The sequence below is a fragment of the Megalobrama amblycephala genome, linkage group LG12 (assembly GCF_018812025.1).
Source record: "Megalobrama amblycephala isolate DHTTF-2021 linkage group LG12, ASM1881202v1, whole genome shotgun sequence".
Classification (NCBI taxonomy): domain Eukaryota; kingdom Metazoa; phylum Chordata; class Actinopteri; order Cypriniformes; family Xenocyprididae; genus Megalobrama; species Megalobrama amblycephala.
Window position 1 is genome coordinate 21,560,252 of NC_063055.1, and position 27,957 is coordinate 21,588,208.

The 27,957-nt window shown below is 36.9% G+C and overlaps 1 protein-coding gene and 1 long non-coding RNA gene across 3 annotated transcripts; one reads left to right on the forward strand and one right to left on the reverse strand.

Annotated features, from left to right (window-relative positions):
- Nucleotides 1–312: 312 nt before the first annotated feature.
- On the reverse strand, nucleotides 313–27,658 carry pgm5 (phosphoglucomutase 5). Its single transcript, XM_048209648.1, has 11 exons — nucleotides 27,084–27,658; nucleotides 24,451–24,613; nucleotides 23,127–23,273; nucleotides 22,897–23,022; nucleotides 22,631–22,821; nucleotides 21,640–21,794; nucleotides 12,642–12,757; nucleotides 8,107–8,242; nucleotides 7,543–7,726; nucleotides 3,481–3,618; nucleotides 313–2,460 (listed from the first exon to the last, which is right to left on the reverse strand). Exons 1-11 carry the CDS (start codon nucleotides 27,339–27,341, stop codon nucleotides 2,371–2,373), a joined length of 1,704 nt encoding a protein of 567 aa, XP_048065605.1. The 5' UTR covers nucleotides 27,342–27,658; the 3' UTR covers nucleotides 313–2,370.
- On the forward strand, nucleotides 4,313–12,648 carry LOC125279697. Of its 2 annotated transcripts, none has more exons than XR_007187432.1 (3): nucleotides 4,313–4,372; nucleotides 5,624–5,830; nucleotides 12,496–12,648. It is a non-coding gene; the product is annotated as an uncharacterized LOC125279697 (long non-coding RNA). The 2 variants fall into 2 exon arrangements; XR_007187431.1 differs by having other exon boundaries at nucleotides 4,317–4,372; nucleotides 5,594–5,830.
- Nucleotides 27,659–27,957: the final 299 nt, after the last annotated feature.

Here is a 27,957-nt window from a genome sequence, read left to right on the forward strand (position 1 = left end):
GGACCCACTGTCCTGCAAAATTTATTTCCAACCTGTTTCAGCATACCTGCCTGTGATTTTCAAGTGATCCTGAAGAGCTTGATTAGCTGGTTCAGGTGTGTTTGATTAGGGTTGGAGATAAACTCTGCAGGACAGTGGGTCCCCAGGAGCAGGGTTGAAGACCTCTGCTATAGAGAATAGTCAGTTTTAAATTATGTTTTGCCAGTATAATTTTATTGTTTTATTGTTATTGTCTGAAATGAGTAAGATGGACAGCAAGAACATGTGTGAGTCTTTGACCTCAGTGATTGTGTGACAATAACAAGAAGCCAGTACACACAAAAGATAAAGTTTATTTATGCACGTTTTAGGATACAAAATTAATTACAGCTAGGCCCATTGTATTTATTTACTTTTTTCTATCATCCATCGAAATAATATTTAAAAGTTAGCATTTGTTTTCACCTTGGAGTCGTCGTAATTTGTAAAGGGTTTTTAAGGGAACAACAATTTTTCGAAAATCCTCACAAATATCTTAAAAACTGATAAATGTCTTGGCTCAAAGAAATTTATTTTAAATGCATAAGTGTTATATAATAATAATAAAAATAAACTTAGAGGCATGTTTCTCATCACACTATGGAATGCACATAATCCATCTGACACACAAACAACTGATTCATGCAGGGTTTTAAAATGAAATATCAACAAAATAATAGTAACTACTAAGCATAATTTAAGCTGAACAATTCATAGCCAAACTTTCCTTTACTTTGATTCACACCACAAAGTTCATCTGGCGGACATTTCAGAAAGTGGTCAGAAAATTGCAAATCAATACCAGTGTTAGCAGATTACAAGATTGGACGTAGAATTATAGCACAACCGTTCTTCAAGACAATCTTTATGATTATTATTTTAGTCGTTCATTGTTGGACATAAGGGGCCTCATTTATAAAAACATCCATACACACATAATTAATCTTATAAGGGCCGTTTACACCAAGGATGTAACCATATCTTGAATATTGGGGGGGATAATTAAACGGTTAAAAGGGATTGAAATAAATAAGACCGGTATAAACTTCTAGGTCTAATTGTAGCTTAGTTGTGAATGTGAAGTAATCCATTTAAACTCTTTGCAAATAATATTTTATTTAAAAATATGCACACGTTCACTCTTGTTTGTATGTCTAATATGTCAAAAACGCAAAACATTTCTTGTCTTGTCACATTCAGTTATGAATGACATGGATCATGTAAATTATAGCATATTTTCAATTCAAAATGGTGCAAAAAATCTCATTAAAAATATCAGTAGTTTATATCACCGTGTATTACTGTTTGAACATTTTTATTGTAAAACAGTTGTCAAAAATTAAATGTTTTGTTTAGATATTTATTCTTATTACACAATCTTTCACTGTAAAAACTAGAGTTGCGTTTTCGTTGCATTCACGGAGGGGGGGGGGGACTTTTTTATGCTTTTTTGGCCATTCATTTACACGACAAACGCGTTTTGGGGGCCTGAAAGCGTTAGTTTTCCTTGTGACAGAGTCGGAGTACGGCAGGTATTTGGAAATCTAAGCAATTCTTGCCGTTCGACATTCTCAACTACAGGATATGGACCATGACTGTTGCTCTTTTATATGCAAATTACATTAATTGGAGGGGGTGTTTACAAGGCGGAGATCTGAAACTATTCAGCTGTGCACATTTCAAGATCATTTGTGTTTTATAGATTTCACATCTGGAAGAGAGGCGTACACACGTTTTTTGTTAGTTCGTTCTCTGAATCACATGTACGCACTTTTCAGAAATGAACGTTTCTACACAACATTTTATAAATGAGGCCCCAGCTCTACAGATTATGATGTGTTTCTAATGTGAATTCCACAGAAATAAGTAAATATTGAACAGCATTGCTCCCTCGTTTCATTGATTGCATTGAAAACATTTCTTTGTAACAGCTACATTGTAAACAAAAGCATACAGTTACACCAATTTCACAAGGTTTAAGGTTTAGACCCCATGCAGCTGATTTAAAACCAAAGTGGTCTACATATGTTCTGTTTCTAACCTCATTCTCGTTGAATTAAACACAGGAAAGGAGTCTTTGCGTGAGCATGAAGAAAATGCTTTGCTCCCTTTGGATTTGTTTAGTGGTTTACATGAGTTTATAAATGTGCAAAAGAAGAGAAAACCATACAGGGGCCCTTGTAATGACAAATGAGAGGGAAGAAAGGAAAACAAGGAGAGAAATGATAAAAGAGCAGCAAAATGAATAGTTGGCACATTCTTTGTGGCGTTGAGGGTAAAAGGCACAAATGAAAACGGATCAGTGAGTGAGGAAAGTGAATTTGGCCCCTGGTGTGTGCTGCTGGATTGGTCTCAGGTGATCACATTGGGGCCTTTGCGTCCAGTTCGTTCGTGGATGTTGGAGATTTTTAGAGCGATAGCAATGAGAGGTCCCAGCACAACCTAAAACGGTCAAAGGAAGTGCAGATTAAACAGACTGCCGGTATCATGAGACTACTTTAATGCAGTGGCAAACTGCATTAAAGGAACATTCTGGGTTTAGCAGAATCGACAGCATTTGTGGCATCCATGTTGATTATCTTTTTTTTTTTTTTTTTAAAAAGAAAGCAAAAAAAAATTATAGGGAGTCACTTACAATGAAAGTGAAAGGGGTCAATCCATAAACATTAATGCTCACTATTTCAATAATGCAGCCAGAATACATATACAATATGCATGTTAACATGATTTTAGTGTGAAAGAAATACTTAATAACCTTTTCTCTGTAAAGTTACATTCAATTTTGCAATTTGTTGCAATGACAACACCTAAAACTACTATAAAAATGATTTATACAGCTTTACATTTCAAACAATACACTAGTTTTAACAGAAGAATATAAGTATATAAGTATATAAGTATAAGCATATATAAGCATAAATATAAGCATAAGCTTCACATTTATGCTTTTAAAACATACAAAATTTGGCCCCATTCACTTCTATTGTAAGTGCCTCATTGTAACTGCAGTGTCCCTTTTATGCTATTTTAAAGGTTCCTGATTTTGTTTTGGAGGTATCCTATGAGTTTACATGCATCCAAGGTAAAAAACAAAACAAAAAAAAACACTTTATTATTCTCATGATATACATTGCAGCATCACATCTTTTCTCACAGTGCCTGAAACAGTTTCACAAATGGTTTGAGCTCTCTCGACAGCTTATACTCTGCTCTGATTGGTCAAATGGCGGTTATAGATTAACTTTTCCACATAGGCCTACAGTAGATGATATTTCACTTATTTCACTTATATCTCTTCTTAATAAGTGTGATATCTATTTAGGCTGTTGTTATCATTGCATAATTAAATTGTAACTGTGTACTGGTTCATAAGCACAATTCACTAGTGCTGAGTTTTTACACCAGTGATGCTGTGACTGATGCAGTGTTGAAAGAGCAGGAAAACTAGAATAAAGTTTTCACCTGAGTCTCTCTGTTATGTCTCTCTGGGTCTCTCTCATAGCTCTCAGCGTAGATGCGGATGGTGGCCCCTGTTCCAGCGCTAGAACCACTGAGCCGGAAGATGATTCGGGATGAGTCTGTGAAGACGATCCTTAGGCCCTGCAGGACAAGTGCAGAAATTGAATTCCAGCTCATTATAGTGCTAACAATTCTGATTAATCATACATTTGCTTGTTGACCCTACAATATTCAGTTACCAGCCAGAATCATTAAAGATGGCTCAGCGAGGCCTGCATAGACAGCAATGGTACTTCCTCTCTCAAGATTCATAAAGGTACTAAAAACATATTTAAATCAGTTCATGTGAGTTCAGTGGTTCTATCTTAATATTATAAAGCGACGAGAATACTTTTTGTGCAGCAAAAAAAAAAAAAAAAAAAAAAAAAAAAAGACTTTTTAACAATATCTAGTGATGGCCGATTTCAAAACACTGCTTCAGAGCGTTATGAATCTTTTGAGTCGAATCAGTGATTCGGATCAGGTATCAAACCGCCAAACCGCTGAAATCACGTGACTTTGGCGCTCCGGTCCACTGATTTGATTCGTAAAGCAAAGCTTCAAGAAGCAGTGTTATGAAATCGGCCATCACTAGATATTGTTAAAAAGTCGTTATTTTGTTTTTTTGGCGCACAAAAATATTCTCATCGCTTTATAATATTAAGATAGAACCACTGTTCTCACATGAACTGATTCAAATATGTTTTTAGTACCTTTAGGGATCTTGAGAGAGGAAATACCATTACCATTGCTGGCAATGCAGGCTTCGCTGAGCCATCGGATTTAATAAAAAAAAAAATCTCAATTTGAGTTCCGAAGATGAATGAAGGTCTTATGGGTGTGGAACAACATGAGGGTGAGTAATTAATGACAATATTTTCATTTTTGGGTGAATTAACCCTTTAACTAGTATGCTATATCACAATGTCATTTCAAAAAGCACACATAAAATGTCAAACATTCATTGTGTCACATTCACATTCCTCATTAGCTCTTTTAAAATGTGAGTAGTATAAGCTCTACTACTTGGTTTTCCCAAACAGCAACCTTTGTAGTTCATAATAATGTCCACTAGATGACAGGAAAAACTCTTTTCTGAGCCAGATCCAACTGGAAAACTGCTCAGCACTAGAGTGATGTGACAATAACTACACAGAGACAGCAAGTGAGATGAAGAGTGAATGAGATTTCATTCTTATTAGATGAAAAGTAAAAAAAAAAAATCCAATTTTTTGTTGTTGTTGATGTCAAATGTTGTTCATCCAATCAATATTGTTTGACTGGATTATTAATCTACCAATTGAAAGCAGTAAACAACCAAATTAGAAAGATGTGACCGATATGCACTCATCCTCAACAATCTTGAACATAAATGATTAGACAGACAGACAGATAGATGATTTTAAAGACCCCCTGTGCTGAAAATCAAGTTTTTCATGTTGTTTGTATGTCTATGTGGTGTTTTTAATATGCTTTAAGACAAACTATGTGCAAATTCATAGGTCAACAACATTGCTGAGTATTTTCTCCTTAAAACTGCAGTGAACCAAAGACCTTGTCTGCATCCGAAATTGCATACTCTCTTGAGTGGGTACTTATTTTGAAGTAGTGGATACTACATGTTGCCCTTATCATGTGACCAGTTGCGTAGTTTCACCACCATTCACAAATCCTTTCCCTAGGCCTCATGGCGATATTAAAGTGTCCATCATATGCACACTTCAGAATCTCGTAGGAAGAAGTAGGCCATTCGGGTACTTTTTGCCTACTCTTTTATGAGTACTGTGAATACTTATTTTGTCACATACTGTTTTTCACCTACTTTATAGTAGAGGGAAGTATGCGATTTCAGATGCAGCCAGTCTCAAAAACACGGTTTGAAATTGGCCTTGTTCTCTACGTCACATTTTGGTGAGCAAAAGATGAGTTTTAAGGGATAACATCATTGACTACAGGGGGACTTTAAGGATGTCCAATGTTGATGTCCAATATAAAATCCCAAACCAAAACCAGAACCTCTTATTTATATAATATTTGTGTTGGTATGTGTGTCTGCGTATGTCATGGTCTCCGACAGCTGAGTTTCTCTTCGGTGGCCCCCCCACAGACCAGCAGAGAGAGGACCAGAACAGCTGACACAATCCGGCACTGGGAGGAATGTCTGTTGTAATAATACACACTCAGCTGTGGAGACGCCGGCCGGATGACTGAAGTGACTGTGCCACTACGGTCAACGGGAGACCACTGAATGAACGACAGGCCATGACCCCATGTCACCAGTGTGAAATCACACCAGATCATAAGGTTACATCAGGTGTGTTAAATTCACATTTTATCAAAAAATACAGTAATATTGTGAAACATTATTCAAATGGCTGTTTTCTATTTTAATACATTTTAATTTTAAGCAGCCATTACTCCAGTATTTAGTGTCACATGATCCTTCAGAAATCATTCTAATATGCTGATTTGAACCCCTCTGGATTCTTTGATGAACAGAAAGTTCAAAAGAACAGCATTTATTTGAAATAGAAATATTTTGTAACATTATAAATGTATTTACTGTCACTTTTGAGCAATTGAATGCAGTTTTAAAAAAGTTATTTCTTCCCCCCAAAAATAAAAAAAAATCTGACCCCAAAATTTTGAAAAGCAGTGTATACCAATGATATACCAAGGATATAAATGAGATGAGAAGCAGATGAGGTGTCGAAAGGCAAAGGGTGAATGCTAATGTCAAAAGGTCAAGGTTTGGCATCTAGTTAGCCCCTGCTGGTAGATGCTGTAACTACATTCTTTTTTGTGTTTTGGAGAGGGAGAAGGTGGTTTCCACACATTCCTGGTCAGAACAGTGTGAGTCAGCTGGGTAAACTTCAAACACACGTGTGTGTGACACAGACCACTAAAGGGCTCTGCGTCTTGGTACAGCAAATCCAGGCCAGATAAAGATAAAGCATCTATTGAAACATCCTTCTCTTGTTACTATCAAGCACATGTGCGCCTCCGTGTGCTTTAGCACATCCTCCAAAAAAGGAGTGAGAGAGAGCAGCTGAATGAAAATTTTAACAGAGTCTCGGCACTTGTGTATTGTTCATTTCAACCAGGCCGTGTACACCGTACACGCATAAGCAGCTAGGTGTGAATGTAGATGCCCAAACAAGGAATCCCACTCTAGCCAGTGTTCATTGGGTGGTCAGTGTGCGCAATAGGGCGCGTGCCACACTAAATAGCATATAATTGCTGAACATAAAACCTTAATACTCAACAAACCCCTGGCAGCTCTTTATACGAGCGACTAAGCTGCAAAATCTCTGACATTTCCCCATTATCTCAGATGAATAAGGTGCACTATGGGACTGATGTGCACATTTGTTTTTATCTCCAAATTACAAGTATTTATAATGGTTGAGTTCAAATTAATTAAACACACATGTTGTAAAGATTCCTTTACTTTTGTTCGGTCAGTTTAAAGCATGATCATGTTTGCAGTTTGGATCTCATCACTGTAATACATTTCGTTATTTTTTTCATTAAGATGTCCTTTGCCATCATCAAGTCCTCACTTAAAGTTCATTTTCTAAAAATATTTATGATTTAATAACACTGTTAAATGTAAATCTCAAAATGACCATCCATTTCTCAGACTGCACATTATAAAGTTGTGATTGTGTGTTTTATTTTTACATTTACATTACCATTCAAATGTTTGGGGTTGGTAAGATTTTTTTTTTTTAAACATTAATACATATACACAATTTCACAATATTACTATTTTTACTGTATTTGTATCATACAAATAAGCCTTGGTGAGCATCTTTCAAAAACGATACATGCTGAACTCACATTGAAAATGCATTGTAAACCTATTTAGCAACACAATATTTTGCCAAATAAACAACATAAAATAAAAAAAGTGATTTCTGTCTCCTGTGTTTGCATGTGTACGACTGGAAGTAAATAAAACGCAAAGTTTAGTGTGACTGTAACTTGACGATCTCTCATGTTATCTCAAGGTGTTGAACTGACCTGTTTCCTTGACACACTGCCATCCACTGGGTCGATGTACTCAAAATTATCAGCTTTCTCCACACTGTAGACGTTACTGCCCACAGAAAACTTTTGAGTGGTAAAAGCTTTATCAATGATAACAGCCTCCAAATCTCTCATGAGGTAATACGCTGCCCTGCCGTCCACTCCTTCATAGTCAAACCTGGCAGATATAAAGAAATAAATCCGACTAACACTATAGTACATCAATGTAAAAGAAAGACTACAAATGTAACCCAGTAATAAAATACTTGTTTCATGACCATTTGGGAGCTCCCAAGATTTTCACATGACATCTACAAGTAGAGCTAAATATGGTGAGAATGTGGGAAACATGTATGGGAAAGGGAAAAACAGTCCAGGCACACATTAAAGAGATGCTGCCTACTCAGTCTCAAAGGAAAGGCCATTTAGAGGGTGGGTACTGTATGTATACACAAAGAAATATCCTAAAAAGTCCCCAGAGACCTGTAGATTGATGTTAGAAGTAAAGTTTGGGAAGGAACTTTTGCTTGGGAAGATGCTTATTTGGGTTCAGCTCACCTGCAGAAGTAGTTGCGTCCCATTTTGGCCCAGTGATCCCTCACTATTTCCTCCACCCCCTGCTTACGCACTGCCATTATGGACAACCACACCAGAACTGACCACAGCCCGTCTTTATCTCGGATGTGGTCTGAACCTGAAAGAGACATAAAAAGAGATTCATATTTTTGATATTCCATCTACAATACCGTTCAAAAGTTTGTGGTCTGTAAGATTTTTTAAATGCTTTTGAAAGAAGTCTCTTATGGTAACCAAGGCTGCATTTACTTAATAAAAATACAGTAAAAACAGCAATCTAGTGAACTGTTTTATATTTGAATACATTTTATATGTAATTTATTTCTGTGATGGCAAAGCTGAATTTTCAGTAGCCATCACATCAGTATTCAATGTCAAATGATCATTCAGAAATCATAATAAGCTGATTTGGTGCTCAAGAATTTCTTATTATTATCAATGTTGAAAACAGTTGTGCTGCTTAATTTTTTTGTGGAAACCACTATTTTTTTCAGAGCAGATACAGATCTTTTGTAACACGTATATACTGTCACTTTTGAACAATATGATGCATCCTTACTGAATAAAAGTTTTTATTTATTTAAAAAAAAAAAAAAAAATTCTCAGGCTGATGTAACGGAGGCCAGCTAGTAAAGAGCTGTGCAGGTAAACCTCACTCCCATGAAACACCGGTTCAAATCCTTTGGGGTTAAGTTGGTGCCGTGACCCGGATGGGAGTGAGGTTTAGAGGGGTGAGGGTAACAGAGGCCTGTGCAGGTAAACCTCATTCCCCTGGCCTCAAGAAGTGCACTATCGACTGACACTAGTGGGTGCGGTCTTTACCGTCCTTGTTAGCGCACCTGCCTCCCATGCTGGAAACACCGGTTTGAATCCTGCTCGGTGCGATGTGAGTAGAATTGGAGGGGTTATGTTGGTGCTGTGACCCAGATGGGAGTGAGGTTTAGAGGGGTGTGGGTAACAGAGGCCAGCTAGTTAAAAGCTGTGCAGGTAAACCTCATTCCCCTGGCCTCAAGAAGCGCACTAGCGACTGACACTAGTGGATGCGGTCTTTGTTAGGGCACCTGCTGGAAACACCAGTTTGAATCCCGCTCAGAGCGATGTCAGTAGAACTGGAGGGGTTATGTTGGTGCCGTGACCCAGATGGGAGTGAGGTTTAGGGGTAAGAGTTTAACGGAGGCCAGCTAGTTAAAAGCTGTGCAGGTAAACCTCACTCCCATGAAACACCGGTTCAAATCCTTTGGGGTTAAGTTGGTGCCATGACCCGGATGGGAGTGAGGTTTAGAGGGGTGAGGGTAACAGAGGCCAGCTAGTTAAAAGCTGTGCAGGTAAACCTCACTCCCATGAAACACTGGTTCAAATCCTTTGGGGTTAAGTTGGTGCCATGACCCGGATGGGAGTGAGGTTTAGAGGGGTGAGGGTAACAGAGGCCAGCTAGTTAAAAGCTGTGCAGGTAAACCTCATTCCCCTGGCCTCAAGAAGCGCACTAGCGACTGACACTAGTGGGTGCGGTCTTTACCGTCCTTGTTAGGGCACCTGCCTCCCATGCTGAAAACAACGGTTTGAATCCTGCTCGGTGCGATGTGAGTAGAATTGGAGGGGTTATGTTGGTGCCGTGACCCAGATGGGAGTGAGGTTTAGAGGGGTGTGGGTAACAGAGGCCGGCTAGTTAAAAGCTGTGCAGGTAAACCTCATTCCCCTGGCCTCAAGAAGCGCACTATCAACTGAAACTAGTGGGTGCGGTCTGTACTGTCCTTGTTAGCGCACCTGCCTCCCATGCTGGAAACACCGGTTTGAATCCCGCTCAGAGCGTTGTCAGTAGAATTGGAGGGGTTATGTTGGCGCCGTGACCCAGATGGGAGTGAGGTTTAGGGGTAAGAGTTTAATGGAGGCCAGCTAGTTAAAAGCTGTGCAGGTAAACCTCATTCTCAGGTGCGCTAGCGACTGACGCTAGTGGCTGCAGTCTTTACCGTCCATGTTAGCGAATCTGCTTCCCATGCTAGAAACGGTTCGAATGCTTCTCAGAGCAATGTCAGTAGGGGTTACAACTGGAGGGGTTACATTGGTGCCGTGACCTGGTTAGGAGTGAGGTTTGGGGGGGGGGTGTAACGGAGGCCAACTAGTAAAGAGCTGTGCAGGTTGGTTTCGTTCTTTAGCGTCCTTGTTAGCCCACCCTCCTCCCATTCCGGAAACATCTATTCAAATCCCGCTCGTCGTTGTGCGAGTAGAACAGGAGAGTTTACACTGAGATAGATTTACATCAGGAGATGATAATGACAAAATGAAAGTCATCACTAACTGCACTTGTCAACTCTTCATCTGCTTCATTTATGCTCGACATCTTCTCTATGACTTTTGCTCTTTGATCTGGTTTATTTCATGTAATCATATGTCAGAAGAAGTGTATCCGACATCTGTTCTCTGTGTGTGACTAATGCTGAAGTACTAAAAAATGCTCAGGCCTACCGCATATCACATTAGCAGCCAAAAACGCTTGTAAGCCAATGTAACATTGTTGTACAATTAGTTTTGACCCCTAATCATTAAAACACGATAAAGTTCACTTCAAAAAGCATATTTTAAAATCTATCAACTTGTCCGACTATTATCTGTTAACTTTCCCTCAGCTCACAAAACAATAAGTGTGACACAGAAAAAACCTGGTTCACAGCCAAAAGGGAAATTTGCTAATATTCCATAAACACACTCAATTTGTACCAGATACCTGCCTCAACAGAATAAAAACATATAATGATGTATGTATATCTAACATAGTAGAGAGAGTTTAGTAAAATTCAACTGACAGGAAGGAAAAAATAAAATGCTATACAGAGTGACCCATGACAGCACTACAATCCCGCAGCAAAGTCAAAACATGGTGAATAATGAGCGGGCTGCTCTTTTGACACCTACAGACAATGCCTCGTGTCTCACTCAAGGTCTTCGTGATGGTGTAAAACCCCAAAGGCTTTACAGATCGACCCTGCCGCCCACGGGGCCAAGCGTCTGTCTGCCCAGCAACATCATTCACCGCCAGTTGCTTATTCCACATTCAGATGCCAACCAAAACACAACCATTCAATACTAGACAGGGGCTCCCCTTCACATATGGGAGTTATAGGCACTTTTGGCCTAGTGGACTTAAAGAGGTTATTAAATAATAATAAAAAAACAACAACTGTGAAACAAGGGGTTTGAAATGATATGAGGGTGAGTAAATGGCCGAATTTTTGTGGGAACTATTCCTTTAAGAAAATAAAATTGCTTATATCACTGAATTGTTTTTTTGTTGTTGTTTTTTACTGAACCAACAAATGTCATATCCACAATTTTTTGGGGATAATATTCTATGGTGGAAATTATGATTTTGGATTTTTTTTTTTCTTCCTTTTTTATGGCCAACAATTTACCTTGATTTTTTTAAGCATCATGTTTCATATTTTATTAAAGCTCTTCATTTGGCAACCCCCAGAAAAAAAAATCAATATTGAAAAAATAACATTTTTGATTTTCTGTCTGTTTGGATTATCTTAGTTTTAAAATATTTTTTTAATGCTGAAAGTATGGTTCTGAGATGAGAGTAAAAACTAAAATCTATAAATAAAAGTCATTTGAAAAGAAGCAAATATGGTTGGATTATCAGTTTTAAAATAATAATATTTTTATGGAAAATTTTCATATTTTAAGATTGTTCTGAGATGAGAGTAAAAAAAAATAAAATCTATACATAAAAGTAATTTAAAAAAATGTACATGCTTTGTAAGAAAGAGCTGGATAATAATAAAAAAACATTTAAATTATGAATGCACGGTAATACATTTCCAAAACAGTTTCAATGTTAGTTGAAATGTTAGTAGTTCAAAAAGTTGTTCAAAAAGTTAGTAGTTAAAGTTAGTTTTTGTTACTTTTAATAAAATCAAACCCCCTGAGACATGAAAAAAGTGCCTGTCATTAAAAAAAATATGTCTGGTTGTTCAGGCATTGTATGACATGCAGTGTTTCTGATGGTGCACATATGTAAACTGCATCTTGACCAGATGAAGGTTTTGAAAGAGAACTAGAGAACTAAAACCGCTACAATCCTATAAATCTCTTTTCACTCCTTTACCTTCTTCTTCTGTGCCCCCCCAACCCTGTGTGCTTGTGTGAGAAAAGCAGAGGAGTAGTAGTTTGCTTTTGCCAACAGAGACCACTCTCACTTTCTCACTATTTCAGATGATTCGCCAGCCTGTCTTCCTTTTATAGCAGAACACTGATAAAGATCTACATTTTGGATGTGGTCAAAATGTCAGACATGTACTAACAAAAACTACCTCCAAAAATGTCAATAACATAAAACGATTCTTTAAACATGCTTTCTTTTGTGTTTCACAGAAAAATAACATCCTATGGGTTTGGAACAACATAAGGAGAAGTATATAATCACAAAACATTCATGATGACTTTTCAACTCTAAAAGCTTGAGAAGGGCTTTTATATGCTCTTAGAGAAGTGCACAGTCGGATACTGATGGCACCCACCTGTTCCAAAGCTCTCCTCTCCACAGAACGAACACCTCCCAGAATCCATCAGGTTTCCAAAGAATCTCCAGCCTGTGGGAGTTTCATAAAGCGCCACCTTCATAGCCTTAGCAACCCTGCAAACAAACAGGAAGCATGAGTACTCCAGTGCAATCGTACTCAGAGTTTATTTCGACAAGATCAAATCTGAAATAAAGACCATATCTCAGGGGCTAACAGCATAATTTCTTTATCAAAGTATCTTTACAATTATGCAATTACTATATAGCTACATGGCACTGCAATGTTAAGGCCTGTTCACACCAAGAACGATAACTATAAAGATAACTATATTAGCATCCACACCAGTGGATGATAACATTCTGTTTATTATAAGTGTGCACTTCGGTTATGTCATCTTTCACTTTAAATGCTCAAGATCTTTAAAGCAGGATGGATTCTGATTTGGATTCTGTCCATTTTTCAGCTGAAAAAATAAAAATAAAAAATTCGTTCTGAAAGTGATTACAATGATATTGTTCCTCTGTGTCATCATTATTGGACTGCTATTTTTTTTTTTTAAGAATGATTTTTTTAAACTATATCTTTATTGTTGTCTTTATAGTTATCGTCGTTAGTGTGAACAGGCCTTTACACTATAAAAAGTGTAAATGTGCCATTGTTACCTTTGGAAACAGTTTATATTTGACCTGAAGTCATTTTTTACCACATGGACCACATTTTAGGAAACCTAATAATACAGCATTATACATTATACATGGCCACAGTTCTTCTGGATTTAGTTTGTCTCAGTTTCATCTGTTTCTTCATGTAATCACAGACAGATTCGATAATGGTGAGATCAGATCTCCGTGTGGAGCACCGGCTGTTGTCAGACTCCTTGTGCATACAAAAATTATGAATGATTACAATTAATGGCAAAAGGAATGTTTGGAAATGTAAACTGATTTTTTCCTACTGACACACTACAGCAAAATATATAAATAACCAGCTTAAAACCATTTTTGGGGGGGTGAAATACTAATGTGCTTAAGACTTTTGCACAATAGTGTATATTTTTAAGGGATATATGTATATGATAGACTGTGAAAGAAGATGGATGTCGAGGTAATGATCATTTGATATAAGAATTGCCATTCATCTTTCTACACATTCTTTGGTAGAACATTTAGTATCTGTCGTTTGGACTGATTCATTAATCAAACTGCATATTTCGTCTTCTCGATCCAGTGTCTTTATAAGGCAAAATGCAGAACGAAACCATGCTGACATTTTGGCTGACATTTATTTTGAGATTCAGCCATGTGCCTGGAGGAGCAAACAGCACTTTAATCATCGGTGTGTAGTCTACACCTGTTTAACTTGCTTATTCTGTCAAACTCCCGCGAGCTGTGACAGAAACTGAAAATATAGGCCTACTTTTGAACAAATATTGTCATACTACATTATTGTTAAGACAGCAAGTTTTGTGTTTGGGAACTGTAATCATGACTTTGAAAATGAAAGAGATCGAGAAAACAAGAGGAGGAACGCAATTACAAGTCTCCTTCTCTGTTTGTTGATCTTGGATAGTTGGCTAGATTCATAACTATTTTCAGACACTGCAATCTGGCATTATGGGTAATGAGTTGCTGAGATCCCATCAGATGAAGGGACAGATGACAGGGAACCGATGTAAATGAGGAGAGTTATGATGCAGCTGTTTACTCATGGGTGGAATTACTAAATATGGGAAAACAAGTGTTATTGACTCAAGGGACACGGAGTAGAATGGAAAGCCTGGCACAGGGACAGCAAACTGGAATCTTTGACCTGTTGACTTGTTTTCGATGATTTATTCTCATATTTGTGGCCAACACAAGCAGCGCTATCTCTAACCTTGCATTGGAAATATTTTGCATGCATATGTGTTCATTAGGGTGTGACTGGATGTCTATTAAAAATGAAAAAAATGTGGAAAATAACATGCTCAGCTGAGTTTTAAAGTCAGCAGCAGTTTCATAAACTAAATCTGGCAATAAATCCTAATTATCAACTTGCATAATGTCATCATGAGTTGACAGGCAGTCTAATTAAGCTGGTAAACTACCCCAGTTGTACTAAAATGATTTCCATTTACATTCCTTACTCCAAGGTATATTAAAATATTTTTGTTGTGAAAAGTGAACCTTTGAATACCAATTACTGTAGTTCTTGAAATTGCTTTATTAAAATATAAACAAATAGTTTAAGGACTTGACTAACTTATAAAGTCTAATCTAGTGAGTTGCATTACACACAGGCAACAAATACTGAAAGAATACCTTAATATTAAGCTTATACAAATAATGCGCTGTTTATGCATATTTCAGTTCAATATATAATTTCATATCAAGCATGCAATTTTTGCATCACTAGCATCACCAAATGGAACTGCGAAAATTGGCAGAGCAAAAACACCCTGACTGGTGTTTTATTCCTGAATTAATCAGTGTTGTTGAACGAATCAGTTCAAAGAATAGTTTAATGACTCATTCATAAAGAAAGTCGCTTATTTTGTTCCTGAATGAATCAGTGTTGTTGAACGAAACGGTTCAGTGAATAATGCAATGACTTATAAAGACAGTTGCTTTTTTGGCCCTGAATAAATCAGTGTTGCTAAACGAATCAGTTCAGTGAATGATTCAATGATTCATTTATAAAGACAGTTGCTTATTTTGCTCCTGAATGCATCAATGCTGTTGAACAAATCAGTTCAGTGAATTACGCAATGACTTACTCTTAAAAACAGTCCCTTTTCACCACCTACTGGTTTAACGATTGCCTGCAGAAAGAGTCACATAAAATCCCAACCATTAACGTACAGACTGACAGCTTGTCTGAATGTGCAAACACGGGAAGCAGAGTGATACAAACAGTGAAAAGTCCCAGGATGTAACATACAGATCATTAAATGAGTTTAAAATATGGTTACAGCAAACACACTGGACTGCAATTACAGTTTGACTGGATTTTCTCATGTGCAATTTCCCCATATTTCAGCAGTTCATCCTCAGTGCATGGACATTCTCTCTTCCTCTTCCCACGTGTAGGGAGCACGGCAGATGTTTCCTTTCCATCCTTACATCCTTAAACACAGTCATTCACACACACATACAGTTAAAGACAGAGAGCAGCAAACACACAGCAGACCTACAGCACACACATGCTCCAGTAGATTATCTCCACTGCCACTTAACAAACACACACTCCTGAGAGGTCCATAGTATAAACACAGCCACAGCCTAGAGCTCGCTTGTCGCCTAAAAAGGTTTACAGCAGCAGAGACGCCTCGCTCCAACAACTCACACCCCAGGAGACATTCATGCCTCAGAAAAACAGTTCAGATTAGTTGGACAGAATGATACAGATTCATGAACAGACACTTAGGGATACAGTTATTCTCTATGACCAGATCCAGCACTACGAAATCTGACTTTTAAGGACTCACAATAGAAAAATGCCTTGATTATGGTTGATTTCAACAGCTTATTAAATAAGGTCAGTTCCTTTTCTGACTTGACTTTCTTTCCTAGTGGTGTTGTGAATTAAAATGTATGGTGTGAACATTTAAACAGTATGTTTATCCTTATTAGCAGTTGTGCAGATAAAGAATTGGATAGTATCTTTGAAATATATGTTCATGTACATATACTGTAAATCAAACTGTTGTTTCAACTTAAAAAAAAAAGTAAGTGTTCGTGTTGTCTTATAATTTTAAGTTTAGCCAACTTGAACTTGAAGTGACAACTTGGATATTTGAGTTGACTAAACATTTTAAGGCGGCACGAACACTTACTTATGGTGTGAACATTTAAACAGTATGTTTAGCCTAATAAAACAGGGCTCAACATTTAGGCAATTTCTAGTTGTCCTGCCAACATTTTTAATATAATAAAATATAATAATAATAATTAAATATAATAAAATATATACATTTTATTAATTTAAATTTCTAATTTTATATTTACATTCAATTTCTAATTTTAAATGTATAATTTATAAAAATGTGTACACTGTTACAAGCAATAAATTCATAAACATCTTTGCTGTAGAATGATATGATGATGGCGTACATGGCAAAACATTACTGATTGGTTTCTAATTTTCTAAACATTCTTATCAAGTACATATCACATTTCTACAATGGCATCGCATTTGTTTTTGTGTGATGCTACATCCATAAAATTAGATGTCAGTATAAAGACTAAACTTCAGCTTTGAAGCATGTAGTCGGTTTGTGACTACTCCAATATTGGTCAGAAGTCTTTTTGCCATAAAAATTTGCAGTCCATCCATCGCTTATCCGGGACCGGGTGCACCAAACCTGAACTTTAGTATGCAACAAAAACCAAAACTATTGCACATATCCTGCGGTTTCAATGCTGCCACACTCACATGCGATCAAATGGAAGTCAATGTAACAAAGTGACCACACCTTTAGCCTGGAAGGCAACGGCTCAAATTTGGAAGGTGACTTCAATGTAAGAGAGAATGAGAAAGGAAACAATCTAGAACTGTTTCTAGGCTGGGAGCACCCATTCTTACTTAACTATCATTTACAGAATGGAAAATATGACACTCTGCTTAGCTATGGCTATACTTCAAGGTACAAACTCAGGCCAAATGCAGACTCAACCTCTCTTTCTTTATCTTAGCCCCACCAGTAGTTAAAGTCTCATTGACAGTGTGTTACTGACATTGAATCAACCTCGCAAAGCCTCCAGGAAGTGAATAATGAGTCACAGAACAAAAACAATATTGATGGGAGGAAATCACGCTTAATTCTGGTGTTATGACACAATAAGCACTTTCTGGCTGTTTTTAATAACTGATTAGCTGAATAGCACTAAATAACATCACTTCCTATATGACTGCCAGCATTACAGGGATAGTTCACCCAAAAATGAAAATCTGTCATCATTTACTCATTCTTATGTCACTCCAAACTGCATGCTATTCTTTCTTCAGTGAAACACAAAAGAATATATTTTGAAGAATGCTAGTAACCAAAACATTAAGGTTACCATTGACTTCCATTGTATGGACAAGAAAAAAAAGTCTGAGACATTTCTCAAAACATCTTCTTTTGAGTCATACAGGTTTGGAACGACATGAAGGTGAGTAAATGATGACAGAATTTTCCATTTTTTAGTGAACTATCCCTTTAACAATGCAATTTCATATTAATCAAGTTCACGTTATTGCTGAAAGTTGCACACTTAATGCATAGAAGTGAAGTGTACCAGTAAAGAGGGTTTAGGTTTGTCAGTTTTTGTTATTTTTAAAACAAATTTGAAGGCTGAAGTATGTAGGCTAAATGTCAAACAGAACTGAAAAAAAATATAGAACTGTATTCAGACAGGTTTTCTGAACACTCCCTGTTCCCCATTGGTCAGCAAAACAGATAACCTGACCCCCAACTGACACCATTGGTTGAGCTGTTGCTGTGTCAGACTGGGCAATGTTTTGAAAGCGCCACAGAGCCACAAAATACTCCACAAACTACGTAGGATAGGAAAAAATATTTTAACACCCCCAGAATTATACTTTACATTTAACCAATATCATCTAATTGTATGAAATCGCTATTAATTTCCCATAGCACAAGATCCTGTCTCAAAGCAGGCAGGTCTTTAGCATGATGCACCCTGAAAGTTATTTTTAGTGGGGTGAATGGTGTCTGCAGGAGCGCAGGGTTGAGCTAACACTGTTATTCTTAGGGAGTGAGTCTCTACACCGTAACCTCTGGCCCCATCACTAATGCTTTTACCGTTCAGTGTCTTGCACAAGAAAACTAACTGAGATAATGCAAAGATCCTGATGGATGATGTCCTCCCTGATCATCAGCTTATCAATTATTTTGAGAGTTGACTGGCCTTTCTTTAAATAGCTCTGAACTCTTGCAGTATATTAAGGGATAATGTCACTGTCTCTTAATTTGACAATAAAATGTGAAAGTCAAGAAAGGAAATGGTTGCAAGGCATGTGAAATCATTTTAAAAACTAAGAACCGACCAATGAGCTGTTGGCAATGAGCTGAATAAAAATGCAAGCAAGCAAATTAGTTGTAATTATTATTCATGTTCCTAATTAATATTCATGATGCTGTACAACAGTCATGCTGAATTTAAAGTCAGCAGTTAGAGCTCAACATGTGGTTTTGTAGTATGTCCTTAACCACTCTTTTTGGTGATGACAGGTAAAATAATTGATGTGTTAAAGGGTTAGTGCACCCAAAAATGAAATTTCTGTCATTAATTATTCACCCTCATGTCGTTCCAAACCGTTAGGACCTTCATTCATCTTCGGAACACAAATTAAGATATTTTTGATGAAATCCGTGAGCTTTCTGGCCTCCGATAGACTGCAACGTTATTACCACTTTCAAAGCCCAGAAAGGTAGTAAAGACATTGTGAAAATAGTTGATGTGACAGCAGTAGTTCAACCTTAATTTTATGAAGTGACGAGAATACTTTTTTTTTTTTGGCAAAAAAACAAACAAAAATAAGGACTTTATTCAACAATTTCTTCTCTTCCATGTCAGTCTCCTACGCTGTTGACGTAGTAAACACAGTGCTGCACTTCCGGGTTCTACGTCAAAACGCTGACGCTGTTCATGTGAGCACCACGACGTCCTGAGCCGGCGTTCTGATGTAGAACCTGGAAGCGCTGCACTGTGTTTACTACGTCAACAGCATAGGATAGGGCTGCATGATATTGGAAATATTTTGTTTTTCTGCGATATATATATATAGTAATATGAAAAAATTCACCAGATGACTTGAATAGCTCTATTTGGAAAGAATTAATCATTCTAGGATGATTGGGGTGATTTTCTAGGTGAGTGAATACACATAGAAAATAATGAAAAACATACAAGCATAGATAAATATAATAGAACAAAGATACAAATTAAAAAATAGTGCTTAATATTTTCCAGGTAAGTCTAACAGTATTCAGGTACAGAAATATCCAATATAGTGTTACACATCCGGTTCTCTTTCTCAATTGTTTCATTCACCTAAGCCATAATCAGTTGTGTTTACAAGGATAGGTGATCCTTTATGTGCATTTTGATTTTTTTTTTTTTTTTTTTTTTGCATGTATGTGTCCGTTCAGGCACAAATAGACACGAAAGAGAATGGCATTTGGTTTTCACGTGCATCTACGTGGCTCTGTATGTGTGCGTATGTGCGCACATAAAACAGTTGCGCGTTCAGAATTGAGTTCTCTTTTGCATCTTTGTGCGCTCAAATAGATTTTAAACTCTTGAATGTCTCTTGAAAGTCTCTTGAAGGCAGAGGATCACCAATTCCCCCAATGCTGCAGCGAAAAATAGTGGAGCAATATCAGAAAGGAGTTTCTCAGAGAAAAATTGCATAGAGTCTACACTATAATATTACAGTGCATAATATCACCCAAAGATTCAGAGAATCTGGAACAATCTCTGTGCGTAAGGGTCAAGGCCGGAAAACCCGTGATCTTCGGGCCCTTAGACGGCACTGCATCACATACAGGAATGCTACTGTAATGGAAATCACAACATGGGCTCAGGAATAGTTCCAGAAAACATTGTCGGTGAACACAATCCACCGTGCCATTCGCCGTTGCCGGCTAAATCTCTATAGGTCAAAAAAGAAGCGCAGGCGTTTTCTCTGGGCCAAGGCTCATTTAAAATGGAGTGTGGCAAAGTGGAAAACTGTTCTGTTGTCAGACGAATCAAAATTTGAAGTTGTTTTTGGAAAACTGGGATGCCATGTCATCCGGACTTAAGAGGACAAGGACAACCCAAGTTGTTATCAGCGCTCAGTTCAGAAGCCTGTATCTCTGATGGTATGGGGTTGCATGAGTGCGTGTGGCATGGGCAGCTTACACATCTGGAAAGGCACCATCAATGCTGAAAGGTATATCCAAGTTCTAGAACAACATGTGCTCCAATCCAGATGTTGTCTCTTTCAGGGAAGACCTTGCATTTTCAATGCCATGACAATGCCAGACCACATACTGCTTCAATTACAACATCATGGCTGCATAGAGGAAGGATCCGGGTACTGAAATGGCCAGCCTGCAGTCCAGATCTTTCACCCATAGAAAACATTTGGTGCATCATAAAGAGGAAGATGCGACAAAGAAGACCTAAGACAGTTGAGCAACTAGAAGACTGTGTTAGACAAGAATGGGACAACATTCCTATTCCTAAACTTGAACAACTTGTCTCCTCAGTCCCCAGACGTTTGCAGACTGTTATAAAAAGAAGAGGGGATGCCACACAGTGGTAAACATGGCCTTGTCCCAACTTTTTTGAGATGTGTTGATGCCATGAAATTTAAAATCAACTTATTTTTCCCTTAAAATGATACATTTTCTCATTTTAACATTTGATATGTCATCTATGTTGTATTCTGAATAAAATAATGAAATTTGAAACTTCCACATCATTGCATTTTGGAATTGGGTTTGTAGACACATCGCGATTTCGATGCCAAAATGATATATTGTGCAGCCCTAGCGTAGGAGACTGAATAAAGTTGTTATTTTTGTTTGTTTTTTGAGGAAAAAAATTATTCACGTCACTTCATAACATTAAGGTTGCACCACTGTAGTCACATGAACTATTTTAACAATGTCTTTACTACCTTTCTGGGCCTTGAAAGTGGCAATAAATTTGCAGTCTATCAGAGGTCAGAAAGCTCTCGGATTTAATCAAAAATATCTTAATTTGTGTTCCGAAGATGAACGAAGATATATGGGTTTGGAATAACATGAGGGTGAGTAATTAATGACAGAATTTTTATTTTTTTTAGGTTGAACTAACCCTTTAAATTTCAGGCATGTCTATGAATAACAGCTGTATCTTATGAGAGCATATTACAGGAGTCCTATCAAAAACATATAACACCTACATTTCTGTGAATGTTCTTTAGATAAAAATAGGTTTAAATGAGCGATTACAGTAAATTAGCAAGCCTTTCTTACCTGTCAATGGCTGTGCTGGTTGGCATACTGCGGGCAAATCCTCTGATTCCTCTTTGACTAAAGTAAGGGATGCAGGACAGGTTTGCAGCCATCACTGCCAGTGAATCCGACGGGCTCACAAAGAACCCATCTTGTCCCATAATCATGTAACGATCCTGTACAGAAGACAAACATAGCCATTATAGAACAATTAGTTCTGTCCCCTAATTTGATTGAACAAGCAACATCCTATTTTATCTAAAATGTAGGTTACTTGATCTTAATTTCTTGTTTATTTATCTGTTGTATAAAATAACCAGCCACTGCATCATTTGAAAATGATGAAGAATACATACACTACCATTTAACAGTTTGGGGTCAGTAAGACTTTTGGTAATACTTTACAATAAGATTTCATTTTTGTTAACATTATTTACCTAAAGTTTACAGTGAAGACTTACAAAATTTTTTGTCTCTTCGGCTTTTGTGTCAATAAACTCCTTATTACTGCTTATTAATAGTTAGTAAGGTAGTAGTGAAGTTTGTAGTGAAGGTATTGAGTAGGATTAAGGGATGTAGAATACAGTTATGCAGAATAAGGCATTAATATGTGCTTTCTAAGTACTAATAAACAGCCAATATCCTTGTAATATCCATGCTAATAAGCAACTAGTTAATAGTGAGAATTGGACGCTAATCTAAAGTGTTACTGAGACTTCCTTACCAACCCCAAACTTTTGAACAGTAGTGTATATGTGTTTTTCTTATTTCTTGTTTCTCACTTGTTTGCAATATTTAGAAATAAAGATAGCAAAAAATAAAATGGAATGAAAAGAGATATATCTGATAAATAATAATAATAAAGAACTGCAATCAATACAAGACCCTGACAAAAAGATGCTGGAAATAATCCATCAATAACTTTTCTTGATTATTATTCTTATGAAGTTTTTACATTTTTTTCCTGTTTGTGTAAGTGCTCTGTAAATGTCAGATGATAAGAAATAACCACCCCATCTCCATCAAAAGCAGCCCCAAAGCCAAACTCTCCCCCCTTCATGGAGTCCACCAGAGGTACAGCGAAAGCAGGGTTAGGGTTGGGGTGTTGGCCTCCAAAGTCCTCCAGAGGGACACAGTTAACAGCAGAATTAGCTGGAGCCCCCAACTCATCACATAGGATTCTTCTGACATATGGTCCCATAACTGAAACAGACAACATGAAGATTGACTCTACGTATATCGACATATATATGTATGCAACTGTCCAAAAGACTATACCTCCATTCATGGCATCTATTCGAATCTTCAGCTGTTTTGGACCTGTCAGCAAGCTCTTGATGGCACCGAAGTCAAAAATCGTCCGCAGCATGTTTAAATAAATCTCGACTGAATCCACAATCTCAACTGGAAAACAGAGAAAGAACATGTTTATGTTCAGTACATGAGTGTAAACATGAAGTTTGTGATAACAATAAAGGAAAACACTGGAGTAAGTTTCTACCGCCCACCTCTGAAGGGCTTGAACTTGTTCTCCAAGTCAAAGTCATGACGGCCAAGGCGGGACAGGTCGATGTGGAGGTCAGGGCAGATGGCGTATTCCTCTAGTGTGCGACTGACCTGATGGATCCTCTCCATCACTGTGTCTGGAGAAGGCCCTGGAAACAGGAAACAGTGGCAAATTTCACAAAAAATATCAAATATTTTACTCCAACAACAATAAGTTGGATGATTACTGTACTGTAAAGTTTTCTAAGAGTTGTATCTATATACTGTACATGTGTTGCCAGGGTGCAAAATAAACTAAATGAATGCTCTATATAGAAACTGCAACAAATTACATTGCTTACTTGACATGAATATTCCTAATGATAATCCACCAAAATATAATGCATCATGATGCATATTCACATATTTGTGATAGGTTTCACAGAGAGATGGAGAATGACACATCTTGAATATGATGCTAACATACAATACCATTCAAAAATGTGTCAGTAAATTTTGTTTTAAGAAATTAATACTTCATTAAACTCATCCAAAGTGACAGCAATGACATTTACAATATTAGAAAAATATTTCAAATAAATGATGTTCTTTTGAACTTTCCATTCATCAAATAATCCTTAAAAAAAAAAAAAAAAAAAAAAAAAAAAAAATCAGTTTCCACTACAATATTAAGCAGCACAACAGGTTTCAACACTGATAATAATCAGAAATGTTTCTTGAGCACCAAATCAGCATATTAGAATGATTTCTGAAGGATCATGTGACACTGAAAACTGGCTGCTGAAAATTCAGCTTTGCCATCACAGGAATAAATATATTCAGATAGACAATAGATATTTTAATTTGTAAAAATATTTCACAATATTACTGTTTTTACTGTATTTTTTATCAAATTAATGCAGCCTTAGTGAGCACAAGAGACTTCCGAAAACATAAAAAAAAATCTTACAGACCCCAACTTTTGAACTGTAGGCTAATATGCATTAATCACTAATATGCAATAAAAAAAAAAAAAAACCCATTATAAAAATTATGCAAGTCAAAGCAAAAATACATTTAAGGTAATCAATATATTTTAGGTAAATGTAGGTCCATAGATATGACAATACATGACCATAGAAAATATTTCCTCTTTGGTTTGTTTTCTGTAAATAGTTGTTCATGACAGCTTACAAAAAGGTAACATTAAGCTGAGGTCATGACTTCATTGGCACAGCAATTCCCTTAAAGGCTGATATTATATATTACACAATGAAAGTACAGTCGTCATTATTATTCAGAAGGTGCTCTCACGAAAGGTGTCTCTATGCATTGTAACGTTCTCACCTCCATTAGCGACACTGAATTTGATCCCAAAGTCTCCTCCTGGGCCTCCTGGACTGTGGCTTGCAGTGAGAATGATTCCACCAATGGCTTTTATCTTTCTGATGATGCAGGAGACTGCTGGGGTGGACAGGATCCCATTATGTCCAATGACTAGACGTCCTATCTGAAATCAAAGTTTTGGTTTTATTGGTGTGAAGTTTGATTTATCTCAGTTTTTTTTCCATACACTGAAAGTCAACGGAGTTCAGTGCTGTTTTGAACTCCACTGACTCTCATTGTAGGAAAAAAAGTTAAAACATTTTTGTAAAAATGTAAAAGTGCATATTTATACTTTAGATACTGGCCCTAAAATGTGCATATTAGTACCTTAGAGGTACTACGAACCTTCAAGCTAGGGGTAAATAAGGTACAAATATGTCCCTTTAAGGATACTATCCCAATAACAGGCTGTTGGACATCTAAAAATAACTCTTTTTTTTGCATTTTTTCCCACAAAATTAAGGCAAGTATTATATTTTAGGTTAATTTACGAAAGATGATATGTATATGTGTAAATGTAAAACTTTTTTCAATACATTGAAAGTCAGTGGAGTCCAATATTGTTTTGGACTCCAATGACTTTCATTGTAGGAACAAAAAAAGTTTAAACATTTTTCAAAAACACTTCTTTTGTGTTTCACAGAAGAACAAAAGCCATTCATTTTCAAAATGACAAGTGTAAAAGTGTACTTTAGATCCTGAATAGCCTCTTTGGTTCCAGACCTTCATTAGGGGTCATCATAACATTATGTGGTGGGCTTTAAACCTGCACCCTTTCAGAGGCGCCAGTCACGGCTACTGCTGCATACCAGATCAACAACTACATCTGTCTGGTAGCTCATTCCTGTGGGATTGACAAGCTGACTCAGGGACAAAACTAAACAGACGTGTGCAGGGTTCTTTACTTGCAATACAGGCTAATAATGCCAAAGTATTCAAAGCAGACCTGACATACAATCCTAGCTTCCATAAACTGCAACCTCATTTGTCAAGCGCTCTAAATATTGACAGATACTGCTTGTTTCCGTCTTTCTAGCTCACAAGACAGCAGTCCAGACATCTCAGCAACTTTGTGACTCATTAAGCTTTACAAGATCAGCCACTTTCTATTAATAGAGAGTTATTTGGCATCTCTTACTCAAGCATTTATAATGATGAGCAAGTGCGCTGACCCTAGTCTTTTTAGTAATATGCGAATTAAATACCTCACCGATGCTTTGCTTATCCCGCTGTTTTTACATGCATCTCTTAGTTGAAGCTCAGTGAGTGTGAACTGTATTCCAAGCACTCTTTGAACAGCTTATCCATATAAGGTGCTGCTTTTGGATACACAGCGTCTGTATATCATGTCTCTGAGAGCTACCGAGTTTGTATGGAGGAATGTCACTGATACAAAGAAAGACTTACGGAGGGAGGAATAATGTGGCTGTATTGTATAATATAAATAGGATAAAAGAATTTAGAGCATCAAAACAATGACTTCAGGCTTTATGCTCAGACTGAACTAAACATGATATCTTCATTAGAAGCACAATAAAATTTGGTTGATGAACAGAGTTGATGAAGCATCTTGGCTCATGGCCATATGTTTTGGGTTTCCCCGTAGTTCTGACATGGTCAAAACAAGGGAAGCAGTGAGTCTCCAGGAAGAGTGTGCAGGGGAGGGATGGCACAACAGATAACACAGGATACATTTGGAAAGAGATTTAGCTCTAAAACTTTCTCTCATAATGTGCTCACTTTGTTGCTTTTCAGGGTTTTACAACAAAATTCAAAGCTTTGGGATACCAAAATCCAGTAATAAGAACTCTTGAACATGATATAAACACAGATTTAACCATTTGAAGAATAAATCCATGTCATGTTATGCTGAATCATGACACTAAACATGCACACCATATTATATCATGTAACTAAAGTCACTTGAAATGATAATAATCAAAAATATAATAACAACAACAAGAATATTAATGAATATACCAATTGGTAAATAAATAAGTAAATTAATTTTTGATTATATAAATCAGAGAAATTATAATATTTAGAAATAAATAAATAAATGAGCTATCATTAATCTAACTGATATGTTACCTTTTTGATTATACAGATAAAAAATAACATGTAAAATATTAAATAAATAAATACATTTTATTAGACTACAGAATCTATAAAGTTTATTAGAAATAAATAAATAAGTAAAACAATACATTTTTATTATATAGACTAGAAAATCTATGACATTTATCAATAAATAAATAAATAGGCTTTAATTAAACTAACTGATATAATACATTTTTGATGATATAAATCAGAAACCTATAAATAAACAATGCATTTTTATATAGACTAAAACATAAATAAATAAAATAAAATAAACAAATATATAAATGCATTTTTAATTATATATAGGCTACTACAAAATCTATATCATATTAGGAAATAATAAATTATGCATTTTTATATAGCCTTAAAGATCTAGGCCTATAACATTTGTAAATAAATAAATAAATAAATAAAAAATAGTGAACTAGAAATACATGCAAGAGATTTTTATTTGACTTTGGAAAAAAATAATAATATAAACACCACCTTACCCCGTTGGCAGCTGCCATTTGAACGATGACTTCAGTTGCAGCCCGGCTGAAGTATCTTCCATCGCTGCCCACCACCATAGTGCATCCCTGACGGTCCCTCAAGTCGATGGAGGACAGCACACTTTGGATGTAATTTTGAAGATAGTTCTTTTTACTTTCGAAAACAGCTGTCTTCTTTCGCAGTCCATTTGTCCCTGGTCTCTGGTCGTCGAAGGGGGTCGTTTGGATAGTCAAAATGGGTATAGGGTTAGTCTCCATGATCTTCTGCAAAGCTCTGGGCTCGTAAAAAAATGAATGAGGTGTGAAACAATGTTCTAAATATCGTGAAAAGCAACAGAAGAAGTTGACGGAGGCAGCGAGCAGTGCGCTTCAGTCGGAGTGGATTATTTGAGACGCGTCCCGTGACGCTTCTTTGGAAAACTAGTGTACGACAGCTGTCTTCTCATCGCACCGGGACAAACCGTGGTTTAGTGGCACAAATCACAGAATAAACGGGTGAAAAGGCAAAGAAAGAGGTCTTGCGCTCACCTACACTCTTCTCCCGTGCTGTCACGCGCACGTTTGCTTGCCAAAAGGCAGGGAGGGTAGAAGAAAACTCTATATAATGAGCTAACGCACTGGCCAAAAATAGCCCATGATGTGGGGGAGCGAATAGTGACACTGTGTTGCTGTGTAATCGGACGCCTCTACTGTCCGTGGTGCAGACCTACTGGATCCACGTGAAGCGCAAAGATGGACAGCAGCTCTCACCTGACACACACTGGATCACAGGCAGAAATGTCATAACATTCATAAAATGTAACATTAAACAAGATGAGAGAAGTAATAAACTGAGTAAAGTTTCCAATGCCAAAAACAGATAAGGGAAAGCGGG